General features: G+C 39.3%; 1 protein-coding gene across 1 annotated transcript; it reads right to left on the reverse strand.

Moving 5' to 3' along the window:
* Window positions 1–326: 326 nt before the first annotated feature.
* Window positions 327–18,130, reverse strand: fbxl20 (F-box and leucine-rich repeat protein 20). The gene is made up of 16 exons (XM_008417081.2): window positions 17,840–18,130; window positions 17,405–17,572; window positions 12,178–12,239; window positions 10,827–10,881; window positions 10,637–10,711; window positions 10,423–10,517; window positions 10,246–10,314; window positions 10,068–10,163; window positions 9,100–9,226; window positions 8,718–8,792; window positions 6,908–7,038; window positions 6,752–6,812; window positions 6,571–6,615; window positions 6,409–6,465; window positions 6,091–6,303; window positions 327–3,153 (listed from the first exon to the last, which is right to left on the reverse strand). Exons 2-16 carry the CDS (start codon window positions 17,444–17,446, stop codon window positions 3,046–3,048), a joined length of 1,311 nt encoding a protein of 436 aa, XP_008415303.1. The 5' UTR covers window positions 17,447–17,572; window positions 17,840–18,130; the 3' UTR covers window positions 327–3,045.
* Between the last annotated feature and the right edge of the window lie 1,920 nt (window positions 18,131–20,050).

The following is a 20,050-nucleotide window of genomic DNA, read 5'->3' on the forward strand; positions in this document are numbered from 1 at the left end:
CATGTGGGATATTAATGCAAGAAAAAAATATTTTCCATTCAAATTACTCAAGAGTTCTTAAATAGTTTTTCGTAAGCAGGTTGTGGTAAACGAAACAAGGAAATATTTTAAATCAAGTTAAAACCAGAATTGATCGCAGGTCAATTTACTGAACTGGGGGTTTTAAAAAAAAACCCTGAATTATTAGATGTTTGGCATTTTGCAGACGCATAATGACTCCGATGTTCGTGTTAACTGTGCAATGATGGAATCAGCATTTATAACCTGATCTCTGCTGCCACCTACTGTCAACAATGACAAACCTAAAATAAAAACACAAGTCTTAATAATATAGGTATATATTTATTCATACGTACATATTTCTTTATATTGGTTAATTATAAAAAAAAGAAAGAAAAAAGGAAAAGATTTACAGTAAATATATGAACTACAGTCACTTCCAAAACTCCCGTTTTTCTTTTTTTGTTTTTTTATATTTCTCAGGTGTCAAATCTTCTGCCTCCGACACAGACACTGTTGATTCAGCTTCTTCTGCCTTTCTCCTTAACCTGACTCCAGTGTTTAGGACAAAACGTGCATTAGACGAACAGAACCGGAGCGTGATGGCTCCAACTTCCATGTAAACCAGGGGACCTAGAGCGCAGATATAAAGATAAGAGTTTGATACTGCTCTGGAAACATAAGTTCAAGGTGGAACTTGTAGTGTTTTTCTCTCTTCTTTTTTTTTTTGTTTTTTTTGTTTGAAGCATCAAATGACATATTCTTTAATACACATGAAACGTTCAGGAGCAGGTTGAAAGCACGTCGCTATTAGCTGCACTGGTGAACTTGAGGACAAGCAGGTTTTACATCCCGGATTAAAATCTTGTCTTCTGGAGCCCAAAGACAGAGTCTGTCACCTTTTCCAAACTTTACACACTCCTCTCTTTACAAATACTTTCGTAAAGCCCCTTCCAAAAATAAAATAAAAAATGTGCACCGAATAGAATCATAATTTTGGATTTGGCAAATGCCAATTTGTTGCAATGCACATTAAATTGGTGACAAATACCCTTATTTATCGCTTTGTTTGAAGCATTTAGGCAGAGAACATTGAGTAAAGGGTTTCTTTTTCTTAAAACAAGGCAAATAAAAAATGCGTGTGGGTGGAAATGAGAATCATTCTGCTGCGATAAGATCCTTCTCCTCGATTAAAACATTCAGCAATAATCGCCCTTAACCCCAACTTATATGTAGTTAAAAACAAAACAAAAAAAGTACGATTGCACTGATGCCAATACTTCCCACGGACAAATGCTACACATTTAGTAACAAACTTAATGAAAACAAACTCCATCAGATCAAAACCGGGATCGGAAATTAGGCTTAAAATCATTCCGTAGAGACGGGACTCATGGCTTCAAACACAACGGAGACAGAATCCAAACCACAGCAAAACAAAGAGAGTGAAAAACTCAGAGGAAATTACAGCCAGAAGGGGAGGGGGGAAAAAAAACAAACAAAAAAAAACATTTATATAAAGAGATAGAATGAAGCAGGTGTGAGAGCAGGACAGGGCGATTCATAAGAAAAGGCTTCAATACTTCAAAGGGCCACGGAGCTGAAGTCCTTTAGAAGCTCCGCCGCTGCAGGCCTCAGATTCAGTCAGCTTTCTCTCGGAGCGGCTTCAGGGTCGCTCGTCCCGGACGGCCGGAAGGATCCCTGCAAGGCCTCCGAGGAACTGAGGCTCTCGACCACTACCGCTTCCTTAGTCCTCCAGGCGAAAGAAAAAGCAACTCAGTGAACTCAAACTAACTGAAAGTAAACAATCTAGGATTGATTGTTGTTGAGGTTTTTTTTTTAAGTTGGCTTTATCTTTCCATTGTCCTTCAGCTTGAATTCCTGTAGTGATGTTGGGTCTTATTTTTACACTTCTTCTCGGGGAAATAAAAAAAAAAAAAAGAAAAGTTTGTTGTTGTTAACATAAGCTGTAACAGGCCAGCAAATCAGACAGATCTGGCTTAAACTCCCCAGCAGATCAGTGTGTAAACGAGCATGCTCCGACTTTGCTGGAGCTACCTCTGATGGGTGGATGTCTCCACCCACAGCTTACGTCACTGTCCTGTTGCTGCTTCTTAGCTGGCTTCGACTTGCAATCCTATATATTTACACTTATTTATTTTATTTTTTATTTTTTATTAAAAAAAAAAAAAAAAAAAAGGACTAGGAGTCACATGCAACATTTGGCATCTTCTTATGTCCCGACTTGTGAGTCTGAGTTCTAGAAAAATATTTCAACTTTTGTTTCTATTCTCTTCAGTATCTTGAAGCGCCTGATTGTAACGGAGAGAGGCGAGAGGAGAACGGCTGTGGGCGCCAGCGTGTGTTAGTAAAGTGTCTGATCATTGTTTCTCTTTTTCATTGTAGGTGCAAATGGCTGCAGATATTCTTAAAAGGAACAAAAATAATTGCTCTCTGCTGCTGTGTGTGCATGTGTGTGTGTGTGTGTGTTGGAGGTGTTGGCAGTTTTTCAGCTATGTCACTGCTGCTTTTATTTTGAAATAAATCAGCAAACGTCGGTCTTACTCAAGTGCAGTTCCTGTTTAGAGGTAGCTTTTGAGTGACCTTCGAAACCAGGGGGAAAAAAAACTGGGAGGAGGGGATCTTTGTGAAAATCCTCAGTTTTACTGGAAGGGTGGAGGGGGGAGTTGTCCATACTTCATTTGATTGAAAGGAAAATCTTGTAGCACTGATGAACACAGCTGTTATTCGCACAGCCCCTCTTAATAATACTGATGTGCCCACCGATGTTCGTGTTAACCGTGTATGATTTGGGACTCAAAACCGTTTCCAGAGTAGTTCATCCAGAATCTTGAATCCCGTTTGGTTCTCCGTCGTTCTCTGGAGCTCCGAGAAAGAAGAAAGCAGAGCGGGCACACCAGCATGAAGTTTCCTGTATCCTTTTTCTTTAGAAGACGAGACGGTGTGGCATTGGGTTGGGGGAGGAACACGCCGAGTAGGGAGGTTTGCAGGAGGAGGGGCGGGGGTGGAGGTCTTGTCTTTGCATCATAGCAGGATGCAGCAGCGGCAGAACCTCTGACGGCTGCCCCCGACGGAGGGGGGCGGAGTGACAGGAGCGAAGTACGCGTGCACTTTGATGTTAGGCAGATGAGTCTGAGAGGAAGGAAGAAAAATGGGAAATTTGTTAACGCCTCAGAAAAAAAAAATTAAAAAAATTGGAGCATCACTTGAGTCAGTCTTCCACTGGCAACAAACTCCTGTTTACCAGCGTCGTCCCGCTATGATTGATTCGCATCTAAATCAAGCGGGCAGGCCTGAGATCAAACGATGACGAGCCCAGCTTGCGATTACCAGCTCCTTGTGGGCGGTGCAGTGAGTCAGAAATCAAAATTCAGTTTGGAAAAACATTAAACAAACTCTCTGTCCTCTGATTACCTTCCACGTTTAAAACTTTGCTGGTGGGGGAACGACTGCAACAAGTCTGCTGCTCCAAATATGGAGCGTCGCTGTATGCACCTGAATCACATGAATCACTAGTGTGCAAGCAGCATGTTAGTGTTGGAGCTAGCTCCAACCGCTTTATGCAAGACGCATAATGAAAAGAACAAACATTAAGACTTCGGAGTCTAATTTATGATTAAAACAAAAACAAGACCTGTCAATGCATTACTGAAGCCCTTCAAAATTATCGAGATAAATTCATGTCTGAAATGATCTTTTCTTAGGAGCTGCTTTTCTATAGATATCTAGAGCCAGGCAGAGAGGAGTATGTTCATATGCATCACGTTTCAACTAAACCTCAATGCATTTTAAATAAATCTCAATGAAATAATTAAATTACAGGGTTTTTTTCAATGTCAAAAATCAAGAGTCTGGTGTGGATTTGTATTCACCCCACTTTACTGTGGCACCCCTAAATAAAAACACTGCAACCATTTGGATTTGTACATTTCAGTGCTTCAAATCTTGGCAGATACAACATGGGTAAAACTCCTGGAGTCAAATTATCTGCCTCGAGGTTTTGTGAAACAATGTTTTACTATTTAGCGCGTGTTCTCACTTCCGCCAATGAGCTACTGACTGATACTAAGTGCTACAAGCAGCTACAGAGGGAAAGAAGGGCTCCCAAGAAAGAGAGAAAAAAGTTTAAAGTGTCTGATCACTAAATTAAATAGAAAAACACACGCACATCCTCGAAACCTCTCCTACTACAAACATCACCTGTCAGCTACAAACTGACAGGTGATGCTTTTGTTCCCTTTGCAAAATACTAACTTTTATTTGTGACTGTTGATACCAAATCTACCATGTTATGCATGTACAAGAAAATACACTTTGGCTAACATTAAATATTCCTGCTGATCAAGACAGAAGACGATTAGGGTCACTAAAAAAAAAAAAAAAAAGACTCTGACTCAAGAATTTTTAGAAAAGAGAATTCTTTTGTTTGTTGTTTTTTTTTCCTATTCGTCTTCCATAGATCAAGAAGATTAACGATATGAAAACAAAAAACAAAGGGGCACAAAACTCCACATCAACTCAAACACCAGCAAAGTGGAGGCGAGTATGGGCTGGTGTTACTAAAAATAAACTAGCTGGACCTTTTCGGGTTCAAGGCAAAACAAAAAAAGAAAATCTCCAGAGCCTTCCTCCAGTTTTATAAAACACTTTCTTCAACAAGAAGGAGTCCGCATCTTTCAAAAAGAGAATGACTTTAATGCAGGACTTTTTATTTTTGCATGGTAAGCAAGTAGAAGCACTGAAGATGGCAAAAACTTATGAAATGGCCACTTTCCTCACCTGACCTGAACTCAACTGACAACTCATGGAAGTTTTTTTTTTTTTTTACAGATTTCCAGTGAAGGAAAACAGTCCACCTCTCTGAACAGTGTCTGGGAGGCTGCAGTTGCTGCTGCACAGAAAGTTGATCGTTGACAGACAGACTCCATGAAAAGACGGTTTGTCACTTACTGAAAAGAACGGTGGCCGTAACAGCCACTCGATTGTTGTTTTTTTTAAATGTTAGGAGCATTTATTGGAAAGTTTTGGGTTGTATGTAATTCATACTTAAATAATAAAGTGAAAGTAATAATTCCGCATAAGCAATAATTGTGCACATAGAAAGTACATGTGAGGTTTTGGCTTTGTTTTGAGAATATCTCAGGTTTATAAGCATTACAGGTTGAGCGAAAGCGGCATCGTTTGTGATTTATCCATTCATTTTCTTTACACCCTTGTCCCTTAGTGGAGTGACAAGGGTGTGGAGACACTCCACTCCCTCCACTAAGGAACAAGGGTGTAAATAAGTGGGGTCGGGAGAGTTGCTGGTGCTAATCTCCAGCCAACGTTCCGGGCGARAGGCRGGGTCACCCTGGACAGGTCGCCAGCCTGTCGCAGGGCAACACAGASACACAGGACAAACAACCATGCACACACACCTAGGGACAATTTAGACACACCAATTAACCTGACAGTCATGTTTTTGGACTGTGGGAGGAAACCGGAGAAAACCCACGCATGCACAGGGAGAACATGCAAACTCCATGCTTAAAGACCGGGGCTGAGAATCGAACCCACAACCTTCTTGCTGCAAGACAACAGTTCTATCAACTGCGCCACTGTGCAGTCGTTTGTGATTAATAAAAAAATAATCCTCAAAAATAAGAATTGCTTAATAATTGTGCATTCTGTATATATTAATGTCTGCGTTCATAAAGTGAAAAAGGTGGAAAAGTTCAAGAGGTGCGGATGCTTTTTCAAGGCACTGAAGTCAAGTTTGCCTTACAAAGAAAAGGGTCACAATAAAACAATTTTTGTTGTCGTTATTTATAAGCAGAAAACCTGGGCAGCAAAACATTTATATTCTAGTAGAGAAGCAAAAAATCAATTTGAACAGAGAATTCCCTAACATCACATATGTGCACACTGTAATATAAATCAATCTCACACTATAAGAGACATACGTTGCCTTGAGAAAACAAACGTTTACAGAATCATGTGTGTGAATGATTCAGATGCTCAACCTCCAGATGTCAGCTGAAAGGTAATATATGATTTCATGCGTGTGAATCATCAGCCAATACAGCTTACCCGTAGTCTTTTAATGCCTGCGCGGGTAATCTGCTGGCAGTCATAAAGCTCGATGCGATCCAGACTGTGGCAGCTTTTCAGGTGCTCCAGCGAGGCGTCTGTGATGAGGGGGCAGTTGTCCAGCTCGATCACCTCCAGGCGGTCGTGAGCGCAGGGGCCGCTGCCGAGGTGTCTGATGCCGTCGTCCGTTATCAGCTCACAGTGAGACAGACTCTGAGGGAACGCAGGGGCGCCACGGGTTAGTCAAAAGGAACGAAAGATGCGATTTCAAATGTAATGGGAGCAAAAACAATGCTGGAGAGGAGAACACAGACTCACCAGGACTTGCAGACGAGGACAGTGAATGGACAGCTGGATCAAAGTTACATCTGTGATCTGGTGTGTAAAAAAAAAAAAAAATCAAAAATCAAAAAAAATCTTGCCGTTTAAATTATACATCACAATGTCTGCAGTATCAATACTTTAAATATTTGTATGCACCTGTACACATTCTTCTAAATCCATCTTCTCAAGTTCATGGCAATTCTAAAAAAAAAAAAAAGCATTTTAATTAATCTGACATACTTTATGGTTATTGATTTCAATGTAAAGTCAGTTTAAGTTAAAATTTTCAAAATACAAAAGTCTTGCTGGCACGCATTAGGCAAACACCACAACTCACCCTTGCTAATGGAGTAAAGCCAGCATCTGTGAGCTGAGAGCAGCGAGCCACTTCTAATATTCTGGGAGAATGAACAGAAATTATGCAATAATTTGATAGAGATTATGCGAGTGTTTAATTGATAAGTTTCCAGTAAAGGTGAGAACGTAGATGTACCTGAGACGCAGGCAGTTCTGTCCCAGGGCGTGCAAGAAGGCGTCTGTAATGTTGGCACAACCCGACACACACAGAGACTGCAGGCGGTGGCAACCCCGACAAATAATGATGAGGCCATCATCTGTGATCTGCTGCTCATTTGAGGAAGAAAAAAAAAAGAAAACTTTAAAAATTTTCATTCAATTTTACACTCTGCTGTGTTTCCAAGCAGTGAAGAGTAAAATCTGTCTACGCCCATAAACTCAGTTTAGGAGAGCATTTAATTTGTTTCTGCATTTTTTTTTTTTTTTTTGCAGAAGCCAGATTAAAAAATATAAAGGTTGAAGTGTTTAACCAGAATAATAAATAAAAGTCAACAGAATTTGAAAAAAAAAAAAAACATCTGCACTTTCTTAAGACAAGTGTATTCAAAAGTTGACTACATGGAATTTCTGGCTTGGAATGAAATCTCATTATTCCCACTATGATTAACACTATAAATAAAAAGCAGATGTACAACTAATTGGGTTCAACTTAAAATTTACTTAATGGCACATTTGCATTGTTACACATTCCATTTAAATTCTCACTAAAACTTTGTAAATGTGCTTTTATGTTTCACGTTTTTCTATATGATCGTACTTCATAATTTCCTTAATGTCTTTTGATCTGCATTTTAATTTGGCAAAATAAGCCAAACTAAAACTAAAAACACTAAAATTAGGCTGAATCATTGCATACAGAGACTAAAGACGGATATTTTAGCACATTTATTTGAAATAAGCTTGCCCTTTATACACTGGGGACCAAAGGCTATAAGTGGTCACATAATGCGTGAAACAAAAGTGTCATCAGGCAGCTGCTGGAGCATATGACAGTCGGTTCAAACAGAGAGATGCTCACCAGAAACAGAGGATATCTTATGCAAGCTTTTGTAAACACTACTCACATTGATTCAGCTTGACATTGGACATATTTTGAGTACTTTTATGAGGAGGGGTAATGTTAAGAGCACGGTGCAGAATAAAAGTGTGTGACAGTCATCGTGACGGGCCTATTTTTAATATTCAAAAGCTAACCAAACATAAACCTGACAAGTATCCAAGCATCTATGAAAGTTGAACTTGCCTCCTGCACTGAAAGATTAAGCAGTCTGACCTCCATCTAATCCAAATTATGAGCTAGAATGACATTAATAAGTACGTAAAACACTGGGTACCTCACTCTCACCCAAACACTTTGAACTCAAGCAAGTTCTCTTGCTTGAGTCGTGACCTTTATTTAGGAAAGATGCCTTTGCATACCAGAGTAAAACTCTTTCAGAACTTAAGAGTTATAAATGATTGGAAAGAATCTTGGAGGAAGCAGAAGGACTTTTACAGCAAATGTGACAAAGAGTTGCACCTGGATGAAGATTTACAAGGGACTCTTAAGTTGCAGGAGAGAAAGAAATCCTCCCTGAATATTGATGCTTTACTACTTTGGTCACTTTGCTTCTTCTGAGCACCAGACCGGTACTGCAAGTAATTCAGAGACAACAAACATTAAATACCTTGAGATAATGAGCTTATTCGTTTAACGACACTGAACAAAGCAATTTCCCCTAAGGACAATTGAGCAGTTCCCAACTTCCCCGCAGTATTTGCGCAGCAAAGAGCACAAAGTGCTAAACTACTTGTTCCATAAGCCGTTAAGGAATGTCTTCAGTGAATAAGATCAGCTTTTTGTAGCATCGGTGCAGCGTTTCTTTAAAACACTAACTATTAGGTTACAACAACCTAATCTTCCTTGTATTTCAGTACAAACATCATGTCTTTGTTGTTGCACTTACCGAGCATGTCTGCAGGTTGAGAGTAACCAGCTCTGGACAGTGTGCTCCGATATGCTTCAAAGCCTCATCTTCAAGCTATGGGAAGAAAGTATCAATGCTTAGATGTTCAGTCATTAAATGACGCTCTTTACAAATCCCGTTGAAGCCAGTGATTCGTCTAATTTGTTTGACATCAGAGCGATCTGTGACACCTTGAACCGTTTTTGAATGCAAGGTTGTTGACTGTTAATAAAATGGCTGCATGCAACATTCTGTTGGTGCAAATACTAACCAGCATCTCTTGTACCTGAAAACCTCCTCCGCTGAACAGGAAGTCACTCATTCTGTTTGCTTATTTTAATTAGAAAACAATACAAGGAACTGGTAGTACACCCAGCAGTACCTGTGTGCAGCCCTTTAGGAAGAGGCCTTTGAGCCCGGGACAGGAGCGCACCAGAGCTTGGATGCCATCCTTTGTGACCTGATCACACCAGGAAATGTTCAGCTGCTCCAGCAAAGGGCAACCTTCACTAAAGGACGGACAGAGGTGTGAGATGAGGTGTTGCAAATGCAAGTCAATGACAGCAGATAACAGAGGATAAAATTCCAGGTATTTTTTTTTTCTCTTGGAAAAAAAAAAAAGTTTCTCTTTCAAAGAAAATATTCAACCTGGGTAAAATGTCCCAGTTCTGTTAAGGTCTAAAGAAACCACACTTAAACCTTTGAACTACAATCCCCACATTCATTTGACACAACAACAGTTCATCACCAAAGAAACCGAGTAGCAATAAAGCATGGTGGGGGCACCATCATGTTGAGGGGCTGCTTTTCTTTAGAGGACAATTACATGTTTTAAGGGGATAATAATGAATAATATATAAACTATCCGTTTGTTCAGATGCTCAACCTTCAGATGTCAGCTGAAAGGTAATATATGATTTCATTTTATGCCATCACAATGAGTCCAAGTATACAACAAACAATTAATAAAATTAAAGTCTTGGAAAGGCTCAGATAGAGTTCAGATCTAAATCTGACAGTGTCATCACAAAACGATTCATCTGGAGAACTTTTCCTTGATAGAGAGAACAAATAAGTCAAGAACTGGGATGGTGATAAAACACCTAAAGCTGAAACTGAATCAAAAGGGGCTTCAAACAAAGTAATAAGACAGGTAAAGACAGCCCTTTATTATGTTATTAACCCCCATAACATATTAATTTGTTGTGTAGTTACGTTTTTTAGCATATAGGTTACGTTAAAAGATGAGTAAAGATTCCAAGTTTTACCACAGTACATCACAAAGGCTTAACATTTTAAGAGGGCTGTTTGTAATTCTGTACATTCTGACCCAGAACTGATGCAACATACCTGAGAGCTTTAAGAGACAGGTTGGTGATTGAGGTACAGGAGGCGAGGTCCAGGTGCTTTAACTTTGGACAGAACTTACTGAGACTATTACACGTGCTGCAGAGACAGAGAAAAAATGTTTACATTTTCAAAAAAAAATAAGTGTGATACAGCACTGCTCCATGAGCTAAACACAAACCTGTCAGTAATCTTGGTGCAGCCATTCAAGCTAAGTAGCTCAATATTTCTGCAGTTCTGTGCAAAAGTCCTGCAGAGACAAATCGATTTAATAGCAGTAAACACAGTACGGATTCTTCCTGTGTAATGTTTAGATTGAAGTGAGTATTTGATTGGCTTAGGTTTCTGGCAAACTCACCTCAAGGCGGTGTCACCAACACCCAGGCAACCCCTTAGGCTCAATTTTCTAAGGAAGCCCCCACATCGCTTTGAAATGTTCTCCACCACCCGACCCTGCAACAAAACACAAAAACTCCATCACATATGGCCACTCCTATTACTTATTTTATCTCCTCGGTAATATCTTAAGTGATATAACCAGTAAATTAGGAACCAACTCAGGATTTTCTCACCTCAATGTCCCTCTGAAAATCAAAGAGGTCGATTCGCTGCCAGTTGCTGCCGTCCAAGGCCAGGACATTCCARGACTGAGGGCGAAGAAACGGACGCAGACATTTTAAGAGTCGACATCGCTTCTACGCCTGCCGACTACTTACACGAGCAGAAAACATGCAGATATGGTAACAGTGAACACAGACTCACCCGTGAGACCTGGGCACATCGACAGAGTGTCACCACATCCAGAAAGGAAAAGATTCTGGAAGACAGACGGGGACGATTTAAAGACTCTGGTCCCCGTGGCTGCAAGATGCTTCTTTAGGCTGCAGTCATGGCCAGTGTTTTGGCAGTGACAAATGTTGGCTTTAGCTAATTTTGTTGCTTCAGTTTTTAAATTATGTTGGGAAATTATTTTTGCAGAGTAACTACATACATATCAACTCATTGGAAGACCTAATCTTCACTATATTTCATTAGCAAGCTTTATTAAAGGCATATGGAAAGCATACAAATCACTAAAAACATTAAAGTGGCATAGTGAAAGGTCTAATTCTAGTAAAACACTTGAATGGCATCCTAGAGCAGGGTCTGCAACCTTTACAATCCAAAGAGACATTTTTTGTCCTGAGTCCACCTAAATAAAATTGGTTTAGAGCCACAAATATTGCATGACCTTTTCAAAAACATTCAATTATGAATCCTATTGACTGTTAAAAGCAGGTTGAAAAATCCTCTCAGGAAAAGAAACAGTAAGGACTGAGTTATGAACGATCGTTGTATAATCCACATGTAGGGTTGCTTCTCATCCGAGCCACTAAACACAGTTGTTTTGCTGCCAATAACTGTTTGACTGTCTGATGATTTTAGGTTGCCCTCAGGTCAATGCTACAGCTGCTTGCATCCGCAGCACCAGGCAGAGAGTAAACCAGCCAACATCACTGAATGTACACAGAGTAGTTGCTTACTCTCTCTGTGGGAAAGCTTCATTTTCTTAAAAGCAAGACAAAGACACTAAAAGGATCCAAGTTAAATATCTACAGGATCTTGCAATGCAGCTAAAAGCATATTGGGGTCGAAGTAGGGAAACAGCAAGTCGCAGCACCATCTGCCAACTTCAGAAATTGCAGCTCTGCACCTGGCCAAGGAGTCGCAGTGCAGCGAGATTGTCTGGCATGGACCAGGGTTGAGTTATGGTGTTCATTTTCTGTTTACTAAGGGATTTGAGTTCTTTTTTTTTTTTTTGTCTGAAATCAATTTAAATGTTTTATAGCCACCGGCATCTGTTTTTAATTACACTTATAGCATTCGGGGAGCAGAGCAAGTTGGGTATTAAAAGGGAAAATGGGTGGTTGGGCCAGTGAGCATACATGATATGATTGCAAAATGCACAGCGTGCGGGTGTGTTTGTGAATGTGGTGCTTAAGGGTTGCAGAAAGGAAGAGGTGGGGCTTTAGTGGCATTGGCTTAATTTTAGTAGTTTACATCTCAGTCCCCCCCCCCCAAACTTACAAAACCTGCAGATACGCTGACTCAAAGGTCCTGAAATGTCACTCACCGTAGCAACAGCTCCTTAGGCAACTTCTTATTGATGACTGCCTCGTCACTATTTGTGAACATCTGAAACAAAAAAAAAGAGAGGATATCAGTGTTGCCGGCTCGTCTCAAAGTGACTTAGTCCCTAAAAAAAGAAGTCCACTACACTGATGGGCAAATTCATTGGCAGAAGTTGATCTAGAGGGAATTTTTAGTAATTGTGGAAAGAACGCAGAACGCAAGATGGATATTTGGGATTCTCTAAGAAAATCAACAGGAGCGGACTTTGTCTTGCAGACAAGCAGCTGTGACGGCCTTTGCTTTGATGTTATCATTTTTGGTGCACAGTATCTCAATTCTTCTGTTTACACTAAAGAGTTTGCACATCAGCAAGTTCTGCGAGTTCACCCCAGAATCAGCCAGCTTGCATCTTTCACGGCTCTTTTCCTGCAACCGTCTGATGGATTTCCAAACAAATAACCGCATGCTGAGAAACCACAAATAAAAGCCCTTTAATTCGCGCACACAAACGGTCTTCGTTTGTGTGTAAATTAACATTATAGATGCAATTACAAACCCATTGTCTCAAAAATAAAGGGTACCCTACTGATTTGTGGAAGAAATTCTGGCCTGTGCTAGATTGCAGAATGGAAGACTGATGTTTGGGAGCACCCACAGATGAAGCAATCCTTACTCCCAGCTCAGGCTTGGGGAACAATAAATCCAAACCAAAGTGCCAGTGGTAAGGGGGCGTCACTCAGGGTTTCCCTTAGACATTAAACTAAGGCATTTTCTTAGCGCTGATCTGCCATTTTGTCAGTTAAACAGATCAGCCATCCAACAATTAAAACAAAATTAAAAGTTTATTTACCGCCTTTAAACAATAGCAATAATTTACGACACCCAACAGTGGGCTGCTTTTATTATGGGCGTCCCAAACCACACAATGGCTTTGGACATTGTGGCAGTTCAACCCATTCATCTGCAGAAATAATAAAAACAAACTGAGATGTCTGCCGGTTGAAATTAATGCTTGGACCGTTAGAGCCAGTGGGCCTTTGGTTCAAAGCCTTTCTATGTCTTTCTGATAAACACACACTCTGCATACACACACACGCACACACACACAGCTGTCTACACAAGCGGTTGCCTGCCAGCACAGACGTGTAAAATTTTTGAGGGAAAAGGAAGTGACAGACATTCGCTGTTTGGATTTGGGGCAAACTGGCTGCAAGGGCTCACTTTTCCAGAGTACTTCTTTTTTGGCCAAATAGTCCAGAGCCATTTCCAGGGAGGCAGATGTGCATGTTTGTTTACCAGGCATACACTGTCTYCTTTTGTAATCTAACATAAAATGAACCTAATGCTGCATGAATGCAAGCATTATGCTGTCTCCACTGGTCAACTATAATCTGTAAAGCAAGTCTGAGAGAAAGCTTGAAAAGCTCCAACGTGCAGTTAAGGAACCCAGTGAAGCACAGTGAAATATCTTAGAAATTTTTCAGGAAATGCCACGGAACCGTAATTAGACATTATATTGTACTATTCATTTGCTTAAAATGGCTCAAACAGAAAAAATGTGTAATACATGTTTAACATTTGTGGCTTAATAAAGTAATTTAGGTTTAGGAATCTACATAGACAAGACACACAGACCAAACTGCCTCTGCGGTTTAATACAGAAATGATTTTCTGCACAGCACTGTCGTAGTTAAATTAGAAATCAAAATATAATACTTCGCAAAGTCTTGATCTACTTCTCATTTCTACACATTTGTCTTAAAAAGAGTCAGATTTTCCTGTAATTTTAAAAAATGCTGAGCAATATTTATTTGGACTTTTTGCAGCAATGCATTTCTTTTTCAGTCATTTTTAATTCAAATTCTTGTACTTGGGTATCTTCAGAAGACTCATATTTATGACCCCTTTATAGGGAAGCATGCTCCCTTTAACTCACTTAACACAAACCAATTAGAGAGGACCCTGCATAGAGCCTATTGGTCAGTATGATAATCTGACGGTTTAACATTACTGGGTAGAAAATACCACAGCTAAGTGTCACATTTGAAACAGAAACAAAACAGTGACGCATATTTGAATCGCTGTTAAAATAATATACCCACATCACTATTTGTTATAAAGTTATCAATATGTATTGTTATGACACATACACTTTAGAAAATGTATAACACCACTGTTCAGTTCAGTGGTAGCACAAGTGTCAATTATGCAGAATATTATAAATTATTACTGCTCAGCTCTAATTACACTGCGACTAAAGGAAGCTTGTACTGGTTGGCTAATTGGTCTATATGCTCACGTAGCCAACCTGAGCAGTCGTGTACTTGGCAGATTTGTCGACTGTACCTTGACAACTGTAGTTTTAAAACGCTTCTTTTTTTTTTATTATTCTGCCTGGCATTGCCTCGCAACAGGTGGGGGAAGGTCAGTGCAACTTTGCTCGAAGCTCCATAAAGCCCCAATTACCATAGTAGCTTGTGTGTCATCTGTTTTTGGGGGAGAAAATTTGAAAACTGTGGCATTAAAAACACCATAACCACTCACATGTTCCGATACCTGTAACTCGCCTGTAACTAGTTGACCCAATTTTGATTTATAAACTATTTGCAATCATCCCGACAATAACAAACCTGTTTCTCCTAAAGCTTCCATTACCGCAAAACAAAAATAAATACACAGATAGAAATAAGACAAAACTCTTAAAAAGAAAATGATTATTGGAGGGCTTTTGTCTAAAATCCTGGCAGCAAGTTGATAGATCAACAAAATGAGGACCACCTTTTAGTTGCCATGTCAATTCTTTGATGACTTCCCGAACCGTTTCCAGATTCTGCCATTGCTTTAAAAGACACACTCCACACCATGGGGAATTACATTAATGCATTTTTTTCCCCAACTAATTTAGAAGTTATTAATGAATAGGCTGCAAGCCCAAAATGCAGGAATAAAGTACATTTATAAATGAACAAATTTTGAGAGAAGGCTTAATACAATTTGCGTTCATACTGTAAGAGTATTTGAATTTCTTCATATTTCTATTTCATGGCATAATTTTGGAAGCATTTGACCTGCACTGAGTTTTCTAATTAAATTACGACTCATTTTAATTCGATGTTAAAACGAGTCCCTTTTTGGGGGCATTTTTACCTAAAACTGAAGCCTCAGTGTTGAAGGCCAAGACTGGAAATGCAGCTTAGGTTGTTGTGGTTATGAGCCACCACACAAAGGCTATGTTGATGATGTGAATTTAGGTGGACTTCCGTTGTGACATTTCAAAGTAAAAGTCGAGAAACGTCTACATTTTTGAACGAGGCCCATTAGTGTTAGAGATATTAACTAAATGAAAGAAATGTTCCACCTTACAATATAATTTGAAGGTTTGCCCATAACTATTAGAAAGTGCTTGAAGACCTCTAGTTAACGCATAAAGTATCTTAAGAAGCTTATAACTAAAAAAGTTAATTGATTAAAGGCTACCCAACTATTTTGACATTATTCTGTTGCCTTGTAGTTTTGTTCCCATATTTTCCAAGTATGACTTATAGCTGCCCGCTGCAAGACACACAAGTAACTTTCTATATATTCCTCTGGCTATATTTTAAAAAATGTGGCTACGTGACTTCAATAAACAGCATCTACCATTTTGGATTGCTCGAGTAGCATAATCTGTTAAATTCTACTTAAGCCAAAAAGCAAAACAGGGATCACAATAAAATAAATGCAGAGGATGACTTTTTTTTGTTTGTTTTTAAAGTAACTTTAATCCTCAAAAACAATGATCTTCTTACTTTTCATCGCAATAATTTCAGACATAACCAATCTAGAAACAAATGGATAGGCATTGGTTTAAGTACAAAAAAAGTTACACAATGGTTTGTGTATGAAGGCAGAATAGAGTGTGAAAAATATAGAGCCAGGGTCTTTCTGCGTGGAGTCTGCTTGTTCTCCTGGTGCATGCATGGGTTTTCTTCGGGTACTCCAACTTCCTCCCACAGGTCAAAAACATCAAAGTTAGCTTTATTAGTATTGCTAAATTGTCCGTAGGTAATTTAGGGACAGTGACTTATACAGCTTGTGTCTCCCCTCTTGTTCTACTCCCACTGAAGACCATGAAATGATAAGGGGCATGTATGCAATGGATAAATAGGTTTATGTTTATTTTGGTAAATTAACATGTACTCATTTTGCAATCAATTTGAAAAAAAAGCACACACACACACACACAACAATGAAAGTCCAGAAAGGGTTAGAGAAGTAAATCTGTAAAAGAAATATTGTCCGGCGTATCCTCTTCAAACTTTGCTTCACAAAAGTACTTTTATATTGAAGGCCTGCACAATCCATTTCCGGTTTCCTCCTGTCCGAATTCCAGTTAGCTTTAGCAGATTGGCCGCAGCTGTCGGGCCAGAAGGTAAAACGGCCTGAGTCTTCTGAGTAGTCAGTCAGCTGTTGCGCCGTTAAAAATAAATAAAACCACACACAAATCCCATGCTAGCTGGGGATTAAACAACATCAACTGCTCAGGCTACACCGGTCAATGTCACCGGTGAGATACGTGGTATATGTCCCAATCTCTCCCAAATATTCAGCTAACAAAGTTTCTGGGTATACTTCCGATTAATTTCTGCACCTCATCTCCAAGTGGCCATCCTGCTTTCCACGCAGGTTATATTGAGGCAGTTTGTAGTCATTTGTTTGTATTTGAGGGTAGCACTCACAAGCAGAGGCCCCCCTTTCGCGACCACAGTTGTACACAAATATCGGGTTGGCCCAAACAAAAGCGATACATATGTGTGTTACATGTTTATAAAGAGAAAAAGCTGCTTAAAAGACAACAATAAAAACTAATTCCCTGACTAAAAGTACGAAAGTTGCGCTTCGGCGTGTTCCCTGGCCTCGCTGTCTTTGTTTTGACTGCGCAAACGTAAAAGAAGTGAACATTTTAAGCACCAAGTTTAGCCTTTAGCAGAGAAAGAAATACGAGGTTGGACGGGAAAACGGCGTTCTGTGTCCCCAGCCAGATGACACGCCAGGCCTCGGCTGTATGTTGTCCGAACAAAAACAACAGTGTTTTTGACCTAATCCTAAACACCGACTGCGGAAGCTGCAACGACGTTTTTAAAAATAATTACAGCGACAGCCATTGTTCGGAACCGCATGCTAATGCTTCTAACAGCTCGGTCGTGTCTGTGTCGCCGACTGTCAGTCAACATGCGAGGTTAACTCACCTCAAACCGGCTCCGTGAAACACCGTTTACCTCCTTCCCCATGTCGGACGTTGGCTACCGACTCAATGAGCTCGGCGTAGGCGCTGCAGAATAGAAATACGGGCCCGATCCACGATTATCATGTCCTCTCCCGTTGTTCCCGGGGTTGCGATGTTGTTGCTTTACGGCCTGTAACACAAACGACAAGTCCTCTTGTTTTCTTGTTGAAAAAAAAATAGGGTTTAGTGGCAGCAGCCAGCCAATAAACCACTTCTCCCTCTTATCTACTCGCCCTCTCCTCCTCCCCCCCGTGCGGCTTTATATCCATCCACACAATAGCCCAACAGGCATGGGAGCCTAAAACTGAGTCTGCACCTCTCAGAAAAACTAAATATAATCCTGTTGCATCAAGTCACGTATTTCCCACGCAGAAAAATGACTACTTGGATTACTTACTTGTTCACTGGAGCTTGAAGTAAAGATATCAATGCGGGGTGTCAACCTTTCAACACGCACACGTAGCACAAATACCTGGCCCTACAGGCTTCATGAACTCATAGAAACGGTCACAAATATGAAATCCTCACAAAACTAAACAATTTCATAACACAAAATACAGATGAAATGCATTATCATATAATATAAAACTACCCCATCTTCCCACGCACAATTAATAAACAGTCTACGATAAGATTTACATCTTTAATTTCTGTTTATGGCGCAACAGAAAGACGAACAGGGCATTTAAATTGTTTTGTATGAATCTGACTCAGCTGGCCATTTAAATGCCACAGTCTATCATATTTACATACATTACGACTTTTGTTATTACAGTGAGAATCGCCACTTCCTCGTTTCCTTTAACCACACCCACATGACCATCGGAGCCAATCAGCATCCAGAACGGCTGTTCGTCATGCTATATGCTTGGGAACACATGCTTGACAACAGGTCAATGTCATCTAATACTTTTTATCCTCATATTACGATTTCCAATTTAAAATGCCACTGCATCAACTTTTTATGATATCGAGCCGTTCATTTTTCTAGTATATATTTTTTTCTATTTTTGTTTTGCTAACTTAAAAAAAGATCTTACATGACAATCACAGGCAAATATGAATGTGTGGATAAACCTTTAAATCAAATGACTATTCTAAAATGTCACATATAAATGAAAAGGTTGCAAATCTCCTCCAGTTATTAAGTTGTTGTTATTGTTTTTTTAGTTATTTTACTAAAAAACAAACAAAAACGGTGTACACAGAAAGTCGATCTCAATGTTTTTTGGGGGGATATTTTATGTTATACAATTTATGGTGGAACCACATGCAGAATGCATTTATCAAGTGAAAAAATGATTTTATTTATTTAATAGTACATTTTTGTCTCATAATAATAACTCTTTGGTGATCTGAAAATTTTAATTCTGACAAAAAAAAAGAAAACTAAAGAACTAAAAAAAAATCTGTTATCAACAAAGTCCTCTGAAGGATGTTGTGGTATCTGGAAGTTATTCTTTTAGTGTTTGCTTATCATTAGGTAAAGCTTTGTGAATGGAATTACAACCCAAACAAATTAGATTTTAGTGAGGTTTGGAAATTGTGCAGTTAAAGCTCACTGAGCAATGTCACTGAGCAACTAAAAATTGTCTTAGATGTTTTGGTAGAAGGTGTATTTTTTTCAGTAGCAACTACGTGGATGGTAAAATACATACAACAAAAAAGTGGGACAGATAATGTTTCAAAATAACATTACCTTAATGACCTTCCATGGGCAAGCTTCCATTTTTTTTTTCGAAATTCAAACTAAAGTAAGAACGTGAGCATGTGGTCTGATTAAACCAAAGTTTAGCTTGTGTGACATTTTTCAAAACAGCATGTATTAGCACAAACAACAACACTACACGTCACCAAAGAACACCATGTCCATGGACAAACAGGGTGGTGGACGCATCACGTTCTGATACGTTTCTTTTAAGATAATACATTTTATGTCAAAAAATGCTCCGGTGTGTGATCTTGTTTCATTTTACTGAGCTACAAAACTCTTTGGTCAGTCTATGTTGTTTTTATGTGCTAGATAAATAAATTGGCATTGATAATGATATTGTCTTAAATGAAGAGAGATTTGACATTTTAGGGAGTTCAGGAATTTATCTAAATCCATAAAAGGATTATTTAGACTTAGGTAAGATAGAATTATCAAAATTATTTCTATTTGCTTAATGCCAGAAAACCTAGCAAGAACTCGTTTTTTATATATATGTATTGGGGGGTTTTTTGTGTGTGTGTCTTTCTTTGAATTCAGAAGTTTACATACAGGTCAAGCTTTTGGGTTTCCTTCCATAAACTCCTGACAGGTAAATTGACACATTTGAGTTAATTGGAGTCCTTTATGTGGATGTATTTTAGGCCACACCTGAAGCACACTGCGTTTTGATGTGACACAACAGGAAAATCAAAAGAAATCAGCCAAGACATCAGGAAGAGAATTGTGGAGCTGCACAAGATTCATCCTTGGGATCAATTTCCAGATGCTTGAAAGTGCTGTATTCATTTGTTCAAACAATTATATGTACGTATAAACATATACTGCTCAGGAAAGAGGCGGGTTATGTGTTCCGAAGATTAATGCATTTTTGTTCAAAAAACATAGATTAATCCC

The sequence above is a fragment of the Poecilia reticulata genome, linkage group LG8 (genome assembly GCF_000633615.1).
Source record: "Poecilia reticulata strain Guanapo linkage group LG8, Guppy_female_1.0+MT, whole genome shotgun sequence".
NCBI lineage: Eukaryota > Metazoa > Chordata > Actinopteri > Cyprinodontiformes > Poeciliidae > Poecilia > Poecilia reticulata.